General features: G+C 39.2%; 2 protein-coding genes across 6 annotated transcripts in view; both read right to left on the bottom strand.

Moving 5' to 3' along the window:
- Positions 1–755: 755 nt before the first annotated feature.
- Positions 756–5433, bottom strand: CCDC89 (coiled-coil domain containing 89). The gene is made up of 2 exons (XM_030043189.1): positions 3737–5433; positions 756–2479 (listed from the first exon to the last, which is right to left on the bottom strand). Exons 1-2 carry the CDS (start codon positions 3832–3834, stop codon positions 1405–1407), a joined length of 1173 nt encoding a protein of 390 aa, XP_029899049.1. The 5' UTR covers positions 3835–5433; the 3' UTR covers positions 756–1404.
- Positions 5434–5692: 259 nt separating this feature from the next.
- The window catches only part of SYTL2 (synaptotagmin like 2), a 62889-nt gene continuing 50409 nt past the window's right edge, over positions 5693–18172 (bottom strand). For 4 of the 5 annotated variants that reach the window (XM_030043171.1, XM_030043170.1, XM_030043167.1 and 1 more), the window contains 8 exons: positions 14488–14607; positions 13320–13489; positions 12636–12738; positions 12046–12216; positions 10808–10886; positions 9738–9837; positions 8774–8979; positions 5693–7753 (listed from right to left, as the gene is read on the bottom strand). In XM_030043171.1, coding sequence (XP_029899031.1) covers positions 7608–7753; positions 8774–8979; positions 9738–9837; positions 10808–10886; positions 12046–12216; positions 12636–12738; positions 13320–13489; positions 14488–14607 — 1095 coding nt within the window. In that variant the 3' untranslated portion in view covers positions 5693–7607. The remainder of the gene's footprint in view (positions 7754–8773; positions 8980–9737; positions 9838–10807; positions 10887–12045; positions 12217–12635; positions 12739–13319; positions 13490–14487; positions 14608–18172) is intronic. The other variant, XM_030043168.1, reaches the window with a different exon arrangement.

The following is an 18172-nucleotide window of genomic DNA, read 5'->3' on the forward strand; positions in this document are numbered from 1 at the left end:
AAAAAGATGGTTGAAAAGTAGGAGGCTGTAGACCATAAAACAGGCGTGGAATGACACTTGCAGGAGCCAGGATCAAAACGAAAGGCTGTGGTTCATCGTGCAGCAGGTAGTGGAGCAATACTTCTCACCTGGCTTTGTGTGGGTTCAAGGAGAGTCCGGAGAAGTTCAGAAAACAAGTCTGTTGACAGCTACTACTTGCTTAGAAACCACATCTGGTTCAGTAAGTCCTTGAGATGAACTGGCCGCAAGCTGGAGGATCTTCCGGCCACTTCTGTACGTGGCTCAACAGATACCAAGTCTGACACGGTACTGCTGCTTTGTAGATGCTCAGGACTGAGAGCTACCCAAACACCTAGCTAAAATGTCAAGTTATCCCATGACATACATGCACGTGAAAGAACTTGGAGAGCTCTCAAGGCAGCTGCCTACAGCCCAGGTGGGGGATGCTATTTGGCCCATCCTGGGTTTTTTTTGTTGGAGAGTTAGTTAAAGATCACAAGCTGAAACGCAGCAGCCAAAAGCCTCCTCCTTGGCTGGGAGAGAGGCAAGAGAGAGTGGGATGCCTCTGTATCCCACGGTGCTGACAGGGAAGGGAAAGGTATTTTTTTGTCAAAAATTGCCAGCCATACACAAAATGGAAGGGTGTATCACTACTATTTGCTCTACAGAAAACACCTAAAAACCAGAACAGACTTAAACTGGCAGAACATCTAGAGCCTCAACCTGTTTCAAAGACTACTGAAATCACCCAGAGGCCTCTCAATTTATTTTGAGCTGAACAGCGATATATATAATGCTATGACATTAAATAAGACTAAAACAACTGTAGAAACCCACAAGACTACTAGACAGCTGTACACAATCATCTCCTTGAGCATCAGGTGTTGTATGATATTACTGTTCTGACCTGTTGGGTTCCTGAATCATGACTGTTCAGGACGTAGCCATTGCAAGGGGGGATTTCTGTCCTGGAGACTCGGTGTTGCCTCTTACATGCCCAACCTCTGTTGAACTTCAAGGGAGAATCAAACATAAAAGGCTAAGGTTTGGATCTTTGGTCCGTCTTGGAAAATAATGTGCTTTTAACTGTAAAAAATGAAAATCTATGATACCACAGAGGTTAGGATCAAATAAATCAAATTCATATTTTACATTTCTCACCCTCATCTTTCATGTCACAGGTTTGATGAGTTCAACAATCCCTGTTCAGATCTAACAGTCTAGAGCTCTTTTACTTATGTAAAAGTGTAACAAAAAAAAAAGGCTACAGAACAATCCTTGTAGGAGTCTTTAAGATGGTAAGTACATTACAGAGAAATCAGAAGATGGTCTCATGGAAAGGAACAAAATGCAGTGGTGTGTTACAGTAGAAGCACCTGCTGAGACGAGAACAGAAAGCTGCAGTTACGCAATAAAATGACGGAGTTTGATGTTCAGCACTTTTTCTTTAGTCAGCAAATCCATAGTGTGCTTTCTGTAAGCGTCAAACTGCAGCGAGAGTTCGTTGTATGCCTGCTTGCTGCTTTCGAGCTGTCGTTGGAGCTCTTGGACCTTCAGATCATTGTCCACTGCTGCTGCCTCTTTCATGAGGCGCTTCCCTGCTCTCTGCCTGGCTTTTTCTGCAGCCTCCAGCTTCTTCCCCAGCTGCTCAATTTCCCGTTGTTGCTTATCTTGCAGAGCTTTGCCCCTCTCCGTGGCCAGGTTCAGTAGTCGCTCTTTCTCCTCGTTCACCCTCTCCAGCCTGGCCTGCAGCTCGATGCCCTGAGCCCTCTGCTGACTTTCTGCGTGCTCCACCTGTGCCACGGTTTGTTGGTGCTCCTCCTGTAGGCGTTGCAGCTGGTTTTTTAGTGCATCGACTTCCCAGGCGTGGGCACTTGCTTGCTGGCTCTGAGCTTCTAGCAGCTCCTTTTCTCGCTCCTGGGCTCTGCGACTCTCGTAAGCACATTTCTCCTGCAGGGAGTCTAACTGCTGCGAGAGCTTTCTGGCCTGGGCAGCGAGCTGGAGGACTTCAGCTTCCTTCTCCCTCACAGTCTGGCTGAAAAGCACTTCGTTCTGCCGCAGGCGCTTATTCTCCTCCTGCAGCTGCATATGCCGTTTCCTGTGTTCGTCCCTGAACTGCATCATTTTTTCATGGTTGTTGGCCAGATCCATGATGCGCCCCTCCAAGTGCTGAATCCGTTGGGTCTGGGTTTTCATTTTCACAGCATCCTCTGTCCTCAGTTTCTCCAGCTCCATGTTGAGCTGCTCCAGGCCTCTGCAGCGTTTGTGTGCATCGTCTGCTTTTTTCTTCAGTATACAGATAAGGTGATGCTGCTGTTCTAGGTGTGAATGCAGCAGAGCCTTCTCACTCTTCTCCTCTTCGGGGCTCTCACGGAGGTCCTCCAGGCCTTTTGTCAGATCTTCCGTGTCTTTGCCCGTCTCTGGATCACTTGTGGAGTTGGCCATCCCTGCCTCTCTCTCATCCAGAGCCATGGAGCCCCTGTCTCACACAAAGATGAGACAAAATTTTATAGTGACTGCTTCTCTTAGTGACATTCAGCATAATTAAACAGTACCCAACGGTTGTGTGGCCAACACCACTGCACTAAGCTGGTGGATTTTCTCTGGAAGTCCAGAGAAACCAGTGCCGGTGGGGACAGGACTTCCCGAAAGCAATGTCAGCCTGCAACCCGCGCGGTCCTGGAGCCCTCCTCGCCTGCTTCGAAGTCAGGCGGACTGATGAGAAGGGTGCCAGGCTCCTTGATGCAAAAGCAAAGAATGTAGGCTTAGTATTTATGCAAGCCTATTCATTTGCTGATTACTAGCTTTGCTAATTATTCCTTCTCAAAGCGCTGTTGTTGTAGCTACAAGAAGTACTATTATATTGAGGTTAAAAGCTTGTAAGTGGTAAAGCTGTAAATAATTCCTTAAGCAATCCTTTTCCTCTGCCTTTATTTTCTGCTACAGATCTGGTATTATAAATGCAAGTAAAACATGGAGGGTTACATCAAACTTCTAATTTATTCATAAGATTTTAATAGTATATTGCTCATTAAAAATAACTGAATAGCCTTATCCCATGCTTAGAGATTTATGAATAAAATAAAAGATCTATACAATGCTAATAAGTAGTGAATGCACTGTGATACAAAGACTTGGTGCCTGGAGAAATGGTTCATCATTTGAGTTTTGACACTGATTTGCTGGATTATTTTAGGCACGTAATTTTAAAAGTCTGGTTCCTCATGTTAAAAATAAGGGAAATATTTATATTACATTGGCACCAAAATCATTATTGGTGCCTAATCTGGGTGTCTGCATGCTACCCAGACAAATGAAAAGTCAGCCTAAAACTGATCTACGAGTTTTTCATTCAGACAACAGACCTGAAACTACATTGTGCGTGAAACAGTCTGCTGATAACCAGCTTTTGTGAATTCCTGGGCTTTGACTAGAGGTAAAGATAGGGCATGGGAACGAGCCAACTTAAAGAAAGGACAAAAAATAACGTGCAGCAAAAATGAATTAGTGCCTGTGAAGCACGGGCAGTTTCAGAGCTGCACAGCAGTGACCGTCGGCAGGGATGCTACCTCTGTCTCCACAGCCCCGCGCTCCTCTACCACTGTTGCTACCTTGGGTCCTGCCAAAATATTTGGAAGTAATGGAGGAGAGGGGGGAGGACAAAAAGGTTTAGGCCGTCCAGTGGAAACGCAATGAAGAACAGGGTTTAAGAGGAGAAAAATGTGTTCTTTCTTACCAGGTGTTTTCTTTCCCCTGACTGTTTGTTGCTGCTGTCTCCCTGGGTTTCTGTCTCCGTGGTGATAAGAGGCTGAAACCAGTCACTCCAGAACTCATGCCTAAGGGCTGCTTGGAACTGGGCCAGTGCCACCAGAGTGGCTGAAAGAGCTGGGACTGTTTCTTAGCAAACAAACGCTGCTGACACTCTCAAAAGCACTCAGATTTGGTAGAGGGAAGAGGATTTCCACACGCTTGAAGAACTCCCCTCATTCAGCTTGCGCCCCGCATGTGCCAGAGGAGATCACAATGGCAGGCTCTGACCTTCTCAGAACATGTATAGGTCTACGGTAAGTAGACGCAGCCCTTGCCCTAAACAACTTGCAACTTTATTCAGCAGTTAATGAAAAATCTGGCAGATAGCATAGGGAAGGGAAAAAAAAAATGCAGCTGGAAGGAAAAAGCCAGTGCAGGTTTTGCTGACTCCACTGGAAAAGGATACAAAGCAAAGAGGAGTGAGTGATGTCAGTAAGGGATTTGAAGTGAACAAGACAAGGAGGGTGCAGTACCAGATCTTTCATATACGTGTACCAAAAAACCACCCCATTTCGGGCTAAAGCAAAGATAAGCATGCACAGCGAAGGAGAAAAAAAAAAAAAAGGAAGAAAAAAAAGGAAAAAATGTTGTGTTTCCCCCCTTTGCTTCTCTGGGCAAGGATGGATATATGCAAAGACATTCTAGGAGTATGGCTGCTTTGTCATGAAGGTGAACTGGAATTAAGAATCAAAGCATAGCTCTTAACTTATCAAACTGCCCTTTAGTGAGTAACCAACTATGCACCTTTAAAGTTTTGGTTATGGATGACTAAAACCTTTCCTTCTGAGTGTAGAGCAAAGAAACTAGTTTCTTGAAACTTTTTCTCCTAATCAACTTCATAAACTTGCATTTCTCTATCAGTGTATTATCGATCTGGAACATACTACTGTAGTTAGGAATGACTGAATTTGGTGCAAAGCTGTATTTATTATGTGAACCGCATTCAGAGGTATGTCAAAAAATACCAATAATCTTTTTTAAAAAGTAAATTTTGCATGACTTTAGTTATATATTTTCAATACAGCATTCCTGCTGGTTTACATGATTAGATGCAGCCATTACCTTCAAGCACTTTTTAATAAATCAACATAATGTCCTTTAGCAGGAGGTGAAATTGTAATGTTTCTACTCTATAATTAAATCCTACAGCATGCATAGGGTAATCAAAGTACTTTTTCCACTGATAAAGCAGCTCGGTTTGTAATCTTCCCTTCTACTGAAGTTCATCTCACCGGGACAGCTTTGACTTTTCTTGTGTATGACAATAGTAAAACGGTAAAGAGATGATAAGCACAGCTGCTAAAGCTCTGCTGAAAATCTTTAACTTGGAGATGTACAGCTTGATACAGACTCCACGGCAGACTAACAGTGATAACAATAACTATCTAGTAAATATCTAGTGTTGTTAAGTGCTACTGTACTTTTCAAAGACTCTGCTGTGACTGCCTCTGCTGACCTCCTGTACATTTGGAAGCACGAGGAAGACTCGCTTTTGTGTGTGGTGACAATTATCCTTACAGGTTTACCTATAATAGTCTCCATTTGCTGCACATGCTGAAGAAAGGTATTAAAAACTGGGGAGGAGCACTTAATTTTTGTAGTAAAGGGCCTGTTTCTGTTACTTGGCTGAGTTTGTTGATTAATCTAGATGAGTACATAATACTGCTATGTCATTAGTTAATCACACTAATTAATTACAAGTGCAGTGCAAAAGTAAATCTTACGTTCAGGTAGCTTTTTGAAATTGAAACTGGGTTTTGATCTATTTAGTGTGGCGGTAAGCAGTGTCTTTTGAGATAATGACAAAATGCTGTGTCTGTCTCTAGGACAGTTCAAGAATAGTGAGACAGAAGATGCTCTACTTGACCAAAAGACAAGGAGATTGACACTGTCACAAACCAAACATTTTATTTTGATGGCATTCAAGTTTAACTACCAAAATTTTGTACAGTGTAGAACACAGCGGATTACATGACACTTGCCTGCAAATCTAGAGCCTCAAGACCCCATCCCTACATCTGAAGTCCCAAAGCTATTTTGACATAGCAATGTATTTCAGCTTCAGAGGAAATACAACAACAACAAAAACTTTAATCCTATGAAACTATAGGTCATGTTCACAGCAGCCTATGTTTTCAGGTGAAAATGAATTCATATAGGCAGTGAATACAAATAAACTAGGTGCCTCTTCACTTTTCCAGAATCACCACCCTTTCAGGAGTGGCTATTTAAAAATACAGAAGCAAAGTAGGTGCTGTACCATTTAAGTACAAACACATTGTTCTGAAGTGTCACACACACGCTGTTCCCTAGTCATACAAGACAAATGTTTTGTATGTATCTGGGGAAAGTGGAATTTGTAGCAGCTGCCAATCTCATCCAAAACACCTGAAGCAGTAAGAGATCAAGACTGACAAGAGAAAGTGGGTTCCCTGGCAGGTTGAACAGCACCTTTCCTTTTTTCCATTCATAGTGTATAATAAATACCAAGTAGCATTTAAATTTCTGTGATTCAATTAAGCAACTGAGTTGGAGCTGTGAAAAGCCCCCTTCTCCTCTGTACTCTAACTGAGGTGCAAGATTTCACCAGCTTTTAGACCTACACAGTTGGAAAAAATAAATGTGCATTTATTTTCAGAAACGCTTTCTGTCTGCATTTTTTTATATTGCATGCTGAATTGCTAACATAAAACACTGGGTTTTAATAAACATTGAATTCCTATTTAGCTTTAATAGGCTGACTTTAATAAAAAAAATTAATACATTTTGTATTTTATGCATTTATCTTTCTTTAGTAGCATGCATTTCTACAAGTTACAAATTCCAGTCCGATTTCCTATGCTGCAAAGCTATCTAAACCAAGACCACCATAATCCCAGCATTCTCCTAACGGTGGCGCTGAAGCACAGATAAATTACTTTTTGCAAAAAACCAAGCTAATAGATACAGGTACAGAGGAGTACACTTTACAGAATAAATACCCAACATACTTGTCAGCACTAAAATTGGCATGTTTAGATCCTTTAGAGTAGCATTGGAATAAAAAAAGTTTCACCTCTATGCCTTCAGCATTTAAGAGTAAGGATTGTATACTAGCAAGATGATTAACGCATATATAAGCAAACTTTTTATAACCCTGATTTTGTTTATAGTACATTGGAATTAACAGTCCTCTGCACCTTGCAGAATAGGACATGGACAGTACCACTTCATGTAATGCTTCTTTCATTACAGAAACAACTTTCATATCCTAGAAATGTACAACTACAAATAAAGGAACTTTCAAAAAAATTCTTCATGCTCGTATTCCTCACTGGAGAGATCTGACATGGCATAATGAGGATACAAACACATACTAATGAGCACGAACAAAATGCAACCTGCTGCTGTCTTATTAATAACACTTCATGAACAATCCTAGAAGTGTACAGAAAGAGTTAACTCGCTCTGAATTTTTTGCTGGTAATTTACATTATTTAAGGGATCAGCACTGCTTCAGTTAGGCAACACAAGCATCCAGGTATCACAGCTACCTCTACCACTGAATTCTGCAAGTGCCTTCTTTGTTGAAGTCATTTTCAGTGACTAAGAAATAAAAGAATCCCTTAAATTTACATAGTAACCTGCAGGCAGAAGTTTAACTGAAATACGAAGTGACATTTGACAGCACAAAACCAGAACAGCAACGGAGCAGAGACTGTCAAAAGAGCTACTGTGTTCCTCTTCCAAGTTTCACTCCCACACCTTTAATTTAATTACCAAGGTTTCCTTTTGACACTAGCAATTAAAAAGCCACCTTATTTTGTCAATTTTGCAACCATTAGCATCCTGAGAGGTAGTGTATCTTCTATCCATGTGTTCGGCGAGTTCATCATCCTCTCCCAAAGGGCAGTTTCATCTGAAGTAGAATCCATCCAGTCTACTGTAGTTCCATAGCTTTTGCCTAGAAAAAATGTCAGTTTTAAGAGAAAAATTATTTAATATGCTGCAGAGTTGAGAGCAGACAATCAAATTTGCCTGTCTTCTGAAACCGTTTCACCTCCTCAGGTAGCTGACCTAGTACTTTGAAGATCCAGTTTTACACTTGAACAATTCTGTCAAATACAATTAATGACAGTTTCACAGGGAAACTTTGTCATCTTTCTCCAGGCTTTTTTTCCTTGTTATCCTTAGTCTTTTTGTCATGATCCCAAGGAGAAAGATGTATGGGTGATTAACATCTGAAGGAGTTTAAGAATAAAACAGGACGCTGATTTTGTACTGAAATACAACCTTGGGTACTCTAAAATTCAAATTGAGATTTACTATCCTAATTTGTGTTTTAGGTTATTCTGGTGAACCATGTGAGAAGTTAATTTGGGAAAAGTAATTTTTTTCTTGTATTTGCTTGAAAAGACTCCAAACACATCCTTCCCTCAGGCCAGAGAGGACAATGAGAGGGATAAATATAATGACAGGGAAAACAGACAAGTTTTCTACTTGCACAGCTTATATTGCCCTTATACTAAAAACTTGTTTGCATTTGTAATTTTTCCTATCCAATGTCTTCAAATCTTATCATGCATTCCTGATCTATCCTTTTATCTCCACCCAATACTGTCTTTATACCACATTCCTAATTTTTGCATGCGTAAGTTTGTAAGACGTTATCAAGATTTTGGGTGCAGGAATAGCATATTCTTGTACTTCAAACAGTACCAGATAAATGTATGGCCAGACAAAGGTTTACTTCTAATATTTCTCCTTAGTTGTCAGTCATCCTAACCCTCATAACACTACTACTATTTACATTTCAGCATCTGTGCTGAAGAATAGGTAAGTTACTGAATGAAACTCTTCAGTAAATAAATAACTGAAAGACTGTTCAGTGATCTTTGCAAAAAAAGAAGAAACGGAAAGGAAGAGGAAAAAAGGAAAGACTGTATTTTGTAAATTAAGGACTAATGTGTTAATTGTCCAGCACCTGTTCCAAGGCCTATCCTGAGACCTCCCAGAAAGTGGTTGGCTAGTTTGTTGTGATCCCAGACTGTAAGTTCTATGCAGGCTTCTTTCAAATCTTCTGGTCTAAAGCCATCATAGACCATGGTGTGGTTGAATACTGGGTTTGTAGTTTTTGCTACTGTTCTTGTTTTCTGGCGACTTTTTCTGCTAGTATCTGGAAGAATGGTACTTCAGAAAGAAAAAGCATTGTCAGTTCGCACTTGCATAGTATAGCCTGCATTAAACATACTGAATAGACAAAACCTACTGATTAACACTGTCCTTTGCGTGTTAGAATGTGACTGAAGATGCTTTAGCATCATGGAGATGAAGTCAAAGGTCATGTTCTCAGTTCCTCCCAAGAAATACTGGCAGCATGTATCCACCCTTGTGCTTCAGAAGATGGAAGGGAAGGGGAAGTCAGGTGGGAAAGAGGCACAAGTGAGTTTATTTGCTGTATTATCACTAATGACACTGAAACCTTTTTGTTGCTGCCAGAGATTTCCCAACCATCTTGTTATTAGTGTCTCTTTACATTTTTAGTCTGTATGTGGAAAGGAAGGAGGAAGATATACAACTACGCTTCTCACTTCTGTCTCCTCCCACAATTTGCTAAGCTAAACCATACTCTTGCACACACATGCTTTGTTTAAATGCAAATAAAAGCAGGCACAACTTTGACTAGCCCTTCCACCAAGTAACTGAGCAGACAAAATGAAAGAGTAGCGATTACGGAAGAAGTTCTCCCAGTGTGTTTTACTTGGTGGTATATACTTAGCATCTTGAAGTTGTAAGCTCTGCAGGACAATTTGCATTACAATAAAGGAGAATTAGAAAGTAATTAGGTGGTTTTTAATTTGAATGTAGAAAAATGAAGATAAGATTAGAAAGCACAACATTCGTATTATTAGGCCACCATGTTTGATGATTTCAACCACAGTTCTTACCACTTAATAAAAGAGTTGAGCCTGTTGCCTCTTAGAGGAGGAAGGTCATGGCATTCCTTCACCCAGATGTGGACCTCACCAGTAGAGAGAGTCTTCTTTCCTGTAAAAATAAACCAAAACATCTGATTAAGCCTTGTAGATCCCTTTTAAATGGAATTTCTGTGCTGTGGCAGTTCCTGCCCATTTGTGGAAGTGATATTCGGCCTAGACTCTCATTATCTCACATCTTAATTTAGCATTCCTCTCTGTACTCTTGACGCTACAATCTTCATCCCATCAAAGTACTGCAAGATCACATCATGTCTGTATTCCTACAACGCCTTTTCTTCTGTTACAACTAAACAAATACGTACTACTGGTCTTCTCTTTCCAAGCCTCCTAGATAAAGAGATCTGCTTGTCTTCAGTCCATGTGATGCTAGCATTTACTGGTTCTTGTACTTTCAAATAAGCTCCTTTGTGCTCTTAATATATTTCATTCTTATTGACTGACTGACTGACTGGCTGGCTGGATTAAAGACCTGGCTTCACTGCCAGATCAGGCAGTTATCAGTTGCCAGGCAAGATTAAACCAAACAGATCGTACTGCTATAAATTGGTGCATTCTAAATACTTACTGCTGTTTTCTACTTCTAATAGTGCTTGAATTTAGTGTGTTGTCATTGTTTGTTTAGAAAAATCGCAGCACCTGCCTGATGATTGATATTATCTAAAACTGTTAGTGATAAAACAGATTTTTGTTACACATACAGATACATACAGAATCTTACAAATCTAAGATTATAAAAATGAGGTAATTTCTTCTGTAGTAACATTAAAACCAACAAAAGATCCTAAAGCAACCTTTGGATCCTAAACTGAATTCATGACTGGGGTGACTTAATCCTCTAAAAAGAAAAAAAAAAAAAAAAGTTCTACTTTTATGTTGGAACAAGATGTCTGAATTGGCTGAAAAACATTAAACAGCTTTTTTTTTTTTTAAAAAAAAAACAAAACAAAACAAAAAAAAAAAAAAAAAAAAAAAAAAAACCCCAAAGGCCTGACAAAACCAAAGAAAGAAGCAATTCATACCTCCAACAGGGTGTGGAACATACTGGAGGGCTAGTTTCATCTCCCCTCTGTTTTCTAGTTTAAAAGCCATTGTTGAAGTCTGAAATTTAAGAAAAAAAACCCAGAAATCTCAAACCCTGCAGTTCATGCACAGAGTTTACCATACAAAGTTTTCCACTGGAACAGGCTTGACTTCTATATGAGGCAAGATTTTTTTCTTGTTTCCCTACCCATTAGTCTTCTGTCAGATTACAGGACATGAGAGATTTTAGGGTATGTTTAACCACTTGACAGTGCCTCAGATATATAGCTCTTCCACTAAAGCAGAAAACAAGACCCAGGAGAGGCCAAAAGGCTTTGAGGGCACAACTTTTCCACTGTTGTGCACTTATTTAAAACTAGAACATCTGCTCTTTCAATCAGGAAACTTACTCTTTGTGCAACAGAAAGTGCACTTTTATAAACTCATTTCTATTGGAACGTTTTGTCTCATTTAATACAATCTAAAACTCAGCCTCAACAACAGTTATCTTGCAAAAAGGCACAAGAATATGTCACTTCTTCATAGAGAGTCATGGACCATCTGTAGATGGAACATGGCACCTGTTAACATTTGGTTACATTTATCTACCCAGAGCACTTTTAAAATCAGTCGAATTAAACTAGTGCTAAAGACTACCATGACATTCCTGGTTTGTTGTACAAAATATTAAACTTTGGATTGAGCTAATTTTGGAATGAACTAAAGAAGTAAATTCAAGGAGAAAAAGAAAAAAGAAAAAAAAAAAAAGAGAAAAACAACAAAAGAAACCAGAATCTCTGGCAGTGGCTTAGCTAAAAGTTTAGATTTTGGCTGAAACCCATTAACAAACAACAGGCACACAGACATGGAAGTCATAATTACATCTGATATTAAAATGTTGCTGCACTTGCTCCGTATTCTCAGGAGGTTTACTTCATATTCAGGGAACAAGTGCTTTCAGGTATCTATTGCAGCAACATGGCGTAAATGAAAAATACCTTGAAATTCCTGCTCCTTAGACTATGAGAAAATTTTTCTTACTATAATAGCTAGCTACTTACCAGACTAATAGAAACCTCAGAACTGTATGTTCCATTTACCAGTAAAGAGGTATTTATGATTATAACCAACACAAAAGCCACAGAACACACAAGACCAGGCCTAAATAAATAATGACTTGGTTTTGCACTTACACAGTGGAAAACACAAAACAGCTAACCCACCCTTAGTAACCTACCCTTGGCTTGAGTGGAAACCAATTCATCTGCTTGTTGGATTTATCATTCCAGTCCCAAGTTCCTAAATCCAGCTCCACTTCACCAAGGAAGCTGTTCCTCCCAAAGGTATCATTGTGCCAGACAGAGATATTAAGGCTTTGGTTCTTTAGGAGACCCTTCTCAATTTTATACTGTGAGGAAGAAGAAATGAGAAAAAAAAAAATTAAAACAAGCTGGGTGTTTATCAATGCTGTGTCTGAAAGTGACAAGGTTCAAAAAAAGCATGTCTGAGTTTATACATTCATAACTGCTCACTTCTTCATTTCAGAACAAAACTCTCTTCATGTTTTACTTTTTATTTCAAGCATCTTAAGCTCATAGTTGGCTTGTATTTGTTTGCAATAAGTATACAACAATCAGGTTTCTCAATGCTGGATCCAGAGTACACTGTAGAGTTAACCTATCAATGGAAGGACATAGATACTTCTACAGAGCAATCCATCTCATCCTAACGTCTCCTTCGAGAGCATCTAGACCTGTGCCTAAGAGTTAAGATTCCTCATACTTCATGCATGCAGTATTTCATGTCTAGTAATAGTTTGATAAATACCCGCAGTATTTCATTATAGACTGGATTAAAAGTTTTTTTTTTGACAGAGGTCTTCCGTTTGCCCAGCTTGTACTTCTCCGGAAGCAGGTAGGTCTTTACATACCTAAAATTTAGACAAGCTTGTTAGAAGAGCAAAGAACCCACCCTTTCCAACTTCCCCTTCCAAAATACACAAGTATTTGCTTATAAAGTAAAAGAAATCCACTTAATTAGCCATTATGTTACATTGTTATATTTAAGAAATGGAACTGCAGTGATGAAGTATTGTAACAGTTTCCAAAGTGGGACATTAACCTCCTTCTACCAGGGGGAAATCTGTTGAAATGTCTTCTCAACACATACAGAATATATAACTATAGTATGCCTAGATATCAGGTTTATAGGCTCTAATCCTATTGAAAACTTATCAAGCGAGGATTTACCATCTGGAAAGTTGAATTTTAAAAGAGAATGTCATATTCTTAGAAGTTTCACCTTCCCATGTTAATATATGTACTGATTTATAGTGACAATTCTATATTCAGTTCAGAGTGGAAAACCACGTAAAGCATGTTATAGCCTCTTCATTTATTTATTGGGTTGTTTACCCCAACAGGTTATAGAAACTGGAAAAAACCATCAGTTTTCATTTTCACATTAAAAGAAAAACTTCCATTCAGAAATAAATATATTCTCTGTACTTACGGGTCTGAACGCTGTCGCTTAACATCTGCCATTGCCAAGTCTTTACACTGGCAAATAAAAATGTGGAGCTCATTCAGCTGTTCTACATAATCAATAGCAAACTGAATGTTCCCCTTCACATCAACATCGCCGAAGTCTGCACTATAAATGCTCATTAGACTTCCGCTCACCTGTATCATACAAGAGGAGAAAAATTTTCCAGTCATTGCATTTCACCAGATACTTCAAGATTAGGGTAGAAGTTATGCTCAGAATTCAGACAGTAAAGAAATCAACTGTGTCCTTTCAGATGTAATAAAAAAATGTAACAGACACTATTATACAAGCTTCTCAGCAAGCAGATTAACAAAAGAAAGTTGTTTCTAAATCAAAGGTGCTAGGCCAAGTTTTCTACGAAAGAATTTGAATGTGTGTATTGCATTGAGATAGAAGAAATAAAAAGATAGGATGCTGTAGATCTGGAGATTGCCTGTGATCAGATCCTTGAAATATTACTTATATATCTCTTCAGCTGCTCTTCCTTGCAGAAAGCAGAGCCTAACAGTTTAGGACAACAAGCCTTCTGAAAATACCAACAAAAAGCTTAGTGATAAAAGTCTGTATGGCTGAATTATGTACTTAAATAAAACACCAAAAATTAAACACTACATATGTAGAAAGAGAAGGACATACAATCTTTTTTTAATCTCAATATCCTTCCCCAAAATTCTACTTTTCCCATGGAGTCCACATAAACTAATGACTTTTGGTCTGCCAGTTCACTGACTTAATTACGCACCCCACATACCAATACTGTCTCTTGCTTTCACTTACTTCTCCCCCCTTTCTCCTTTTCTAAATGCTTGTTCTATATAAACGGTCCCTCATTTCCAGCTACAAATGTAAGCTTAGGGTAAAAGCCTTCTCTTTGCTCAGTGTTTATAGAGTATGCTGCACAGTGGAAACTTGAACAGGCTCCAATACAGTACTAGAAAGTAAAAAAAGTAAAACCAATTCTATCATATTTGTTTTAGGCAATTCCATGCAAGGGTTCACATAACAGAGAGGGAAGGAAGGAGACAGAGATGCCAAGGGAAGAAAGATAAGAGGAATAAGAAGGGAAGCGAAACAATACTGGAGAGATTAGCAAAAGCAAAGTGCCATTAAAACAAGGCTTTGGTTTACATACAGAGGATAAGGAGGCCATGCCAGAAGAGCCGCTAAGAGTGGTTAGAGAGCTGGGACTCTTCTTGATTCTGCCAAGGGAATAACTGCTTTCTGATGCTGTATCTGTCTCTCTGTTATCACTCTACAAAAACATCACAGAAAGAAAGTCTGTATAGGTTCTTTATAGTCACAAGGAACATTAAAAAAGAAAAAAAACAAACAGAATTTTAATGCAGACTGAGACTCAGTGAAAACCTGAATTTAAATCCCCTTGTAATTAATATTTCTTGAATTAGGTCATGCACTTCAAAAAAAGTTGAAAGGGAATTTTTCTGATGGAAAGCCTACACTGAAAATTTTTTAAAGCAGTAGTGCAACCAGGTTTGTTTTTTGGTTTTAAATCTCAGATAGCAATGAAAAAGTACAAAGTTAACTTTATCGGGACAACTAAACTCAACTTCTCTACTTCACTATCTCATGCAAGGGGTAATGCTCAGGTCTCTTACCAGTCCCTTTTTGTTACATAGCAAATACTATCAATTCTGTACCCTCTATCTTGAAGGCAGCTAGCTGCAAGGTAACATGCAGAGTAGAACACCACTGGATACAGTGCATGGCTTTTGCAAAAAGCCTTTCTTGCGAGAGGGCAAGCATGGCCCTGCTTTTCCATCAGGGAAATGCAGTTTTGGTTTACCTGGTCATTATCAGGTTATGTGCTTACAAGCCCATTCTGTCTCAATGCTATCACTGTACTAAATAGTCAATGCTTTACTTCCCACATGTGCCTTGGCATCTTCCTGTGCAAGCTGTTACAGAAAGCATCATCTCCCTGTTGTATTCCATCCGTGAACAATTTACAAGCCTTCCCCCACTCCCTTACACAGTTTTGAACTGCTGTCATAGATCTTCTACTAACAGATGCAAGGTGAGTAAACAACAATTTCTATGGACATTAAGAAATAAATATCTAGCATATAAGCATTTTGAAGTCTTTATACAGATCCGTTGATTGTAGCTTCTCTGGCTATGTCTATACTACTAAGTAAAAGCAGGCCAGGACTGTTCCCCAGTTCAGAGGCCAAAGGTAAGGACTGACTAATGTCCATCCTACCTAGGGGAAGGCTCCTTGAGAGAAAAATTGTTTTGGAGAGAGCTATTCAGGACTGTCCAAAAGAAATCCAGGGAGTGAAGTAACAGTTAAGCAGTGTGGATAATCCGTCCTGTTACATGGGCTCTTTGAAAGACAGGAAAATCCTAAGCCCTCTGATAGAGGAAGGATATATGGCTTCCCTAAGACCATTTTAGCTGCTGTCCACACAGCGGGTCAGTAGAAGACATACAGGACTGAATCCAGTTCTGCTTACTTTCAACCCTGTACTTCTCATGGAGGTTTGTGGAATGTCTGGAAGTTCAGAGACAAGGAATTACTAAGCACTGGGGTGACTGCATGCCTCCAGAACGCATTATGCTTGTGATTATTATTTTTTTTTTAAAGTTAATTCCAAATGTTAAATAAGGATATTGTTACTATTCACAAGTAAAGAACCCTTAATTTTTAGGTTGTTCTCTTTTAACCAGAAGGAAAACACACTGGTACTCTAAGAGACAGACTTCTTTGTATTTCTTCTTGAATTAGAAAGTATGTTATCATCAGAATTCATTATTTTTAAAATAATTCCAGAACTGAACTAGTACACAGAAATGAGTGTTAATACTACTGTGACTACATTGTGTCTACAATGCTTATTCCTAACCTGTTACTTCTACCAGGTTTATGTTATCCATTCATTAGTTTCATGCTTCATATTGGCCAGATGGTACTTCAGTGATTATAAACTCCAAGGCAGAACCAGCATGTGGTATACATACATGCTATTTTTATAGCTATACACTTTATTTTATATATATATATATATACACACACACACACCCCCCTATATGTTTGTGTGTGCATGCACGCAATATGACTTGTATGTGCTGTGCTGTGAGCTTGGTAACTAAAGACGGTATTGGGACTAATCACAATTTAAAAAATAAATTTGGGGGGCAGAATAAACGGATTTAGGTGCTGACAATTTCTTAGAATATCACTATGAACTATCCCCAAACCCTTTCTACTCTGACCAGATTGATTACATATAGTCCTCTGGCTTTCAAGTATTTGTCAGACTGTTCCATTCAAAACCCACATGAGTAAGCTTTTTACTTGGCTTCTTACAGAGGCTGTAACTGGTTGTTTTTAGATGCCCAGATACTCATTTCAGACTTGTTTGGTATCCCAACTCTAATGGTTTGAAATGCTAATCTTTTGATCCATCCATGGTGCAATGTTAACAGCCTTAGAAAAGTTTCCTCCGTATTCTTCTCAGCAGAAGGGGCATTAGGATGCTGTAATTTTAGAGAATCTTTAACCAAAGAGGTGTAATTCATAGACACTGAATGGTTTTAAGTTCTGCACTTAAGGTAAGATTAATCAAACCTGTATCACATTTTGGTTATTTCAGACTTTAGGAGGAAGTAGGGTAAGACAGGGCACAGCATATACCTGTTTCTGACTCTTCAGTCCTTTTAGACATGTGTTTTTAGAAAAATAATCCAAAATATTGATGCTTATGCTGTAGTTACAGTGATAAGGGCTAGGGTAAGCAGCAATTCCTCATTTTATAACACAGACACGGGTATTTTTGTGATATCTATGCCCCAAATTCCTGTGTCCCATTTACAACTGGGTCTGCTAATACACATCCTTCATTGACAGGACTCAGGTGTTTGTACCGCCATTTGCTAGCAGCTTGGGGGAGGGGGAGTTTTGCATGCACATTTGCCATACAAATTCACATTCATACTATGGCACTCGAAAAAAGAAAAAAACAATCTAGCGTGTTATCCAAGTTCAATAATGATGAGGTATTTCCTATTCTCCAGAGCTGCCTGTTCCATGTGACCAATGGAGCTACCTCTTCTAGGCATTTATGGTGGGACATTCATGGTTGGTCTAAACACAGGCTCCACTCCTCTATTTACTGACTGTTTGGGGAGTCATAGACCAGGCAGTTCAAATCCCTTATCACTTTCAAACTTTGGTGTCATTTTAGGAGATTTGAATACGGCCTCAGAGCTTATACCAAGGCCCACACCATGATGGTGATGGCAACAACAATAACAACAGACTTACAGAGGCACAGTATGTTGTTGGAAGTTCTGAAATTTCACTTACATGGAGTTAACAGCCTAGTACCTGAACCTACATCCCTAAGCAGAACACCAAGCTAATACCCATGTGAGAAGGGTTACCAGATGGTGACTTTCTTATGGTCTTACACGCTTATTTTAGATTTTAGGCTCTGAAGAAAATAAATGTATGCACGTATGTATGTTCTAAAGAGCAAACAGGACCTGTTAGTTTAAGGATAGAGACTGCCTTTGGAAATAACAGCAAGCATTCACTATGTTTCAATCTCCTAGATAAAACATGCTCTGTATGTTGAGCTGTACAGTAGAATAAACCACTAGTTACTGGACTAAAGTTTCTGAAAGGTTAATTAGCCACAGATTGTTCAGGATCATCTCCTGAATGTTACACCACAACCTCAATTCCATGCCATGGTCCAACTGTAATAAGCCAGTAAACTGGCTTAGCAGACCTTCGAAAGCACTACTTGACAAACACAAAATGCCACAGTAATCAAAAGGTTTAGGTAGAGTAT

The sequence above is a fragment of the Aquila chrysaetos genome, chromosome 19 (genome assembly GCF_900496995.4).
Source record: "Aquila chrysaetos chrysaetos chromosome 19, bAquChr1.4, whole genome shotgun sequence".
Classification (NCBI taxonomy): domain Eukaryota; kingdom Metazoa; phylum Chordata; class Aves; order Accipitriformes; family Accipitridae; genus Aquila; species Aquila chrysaetos.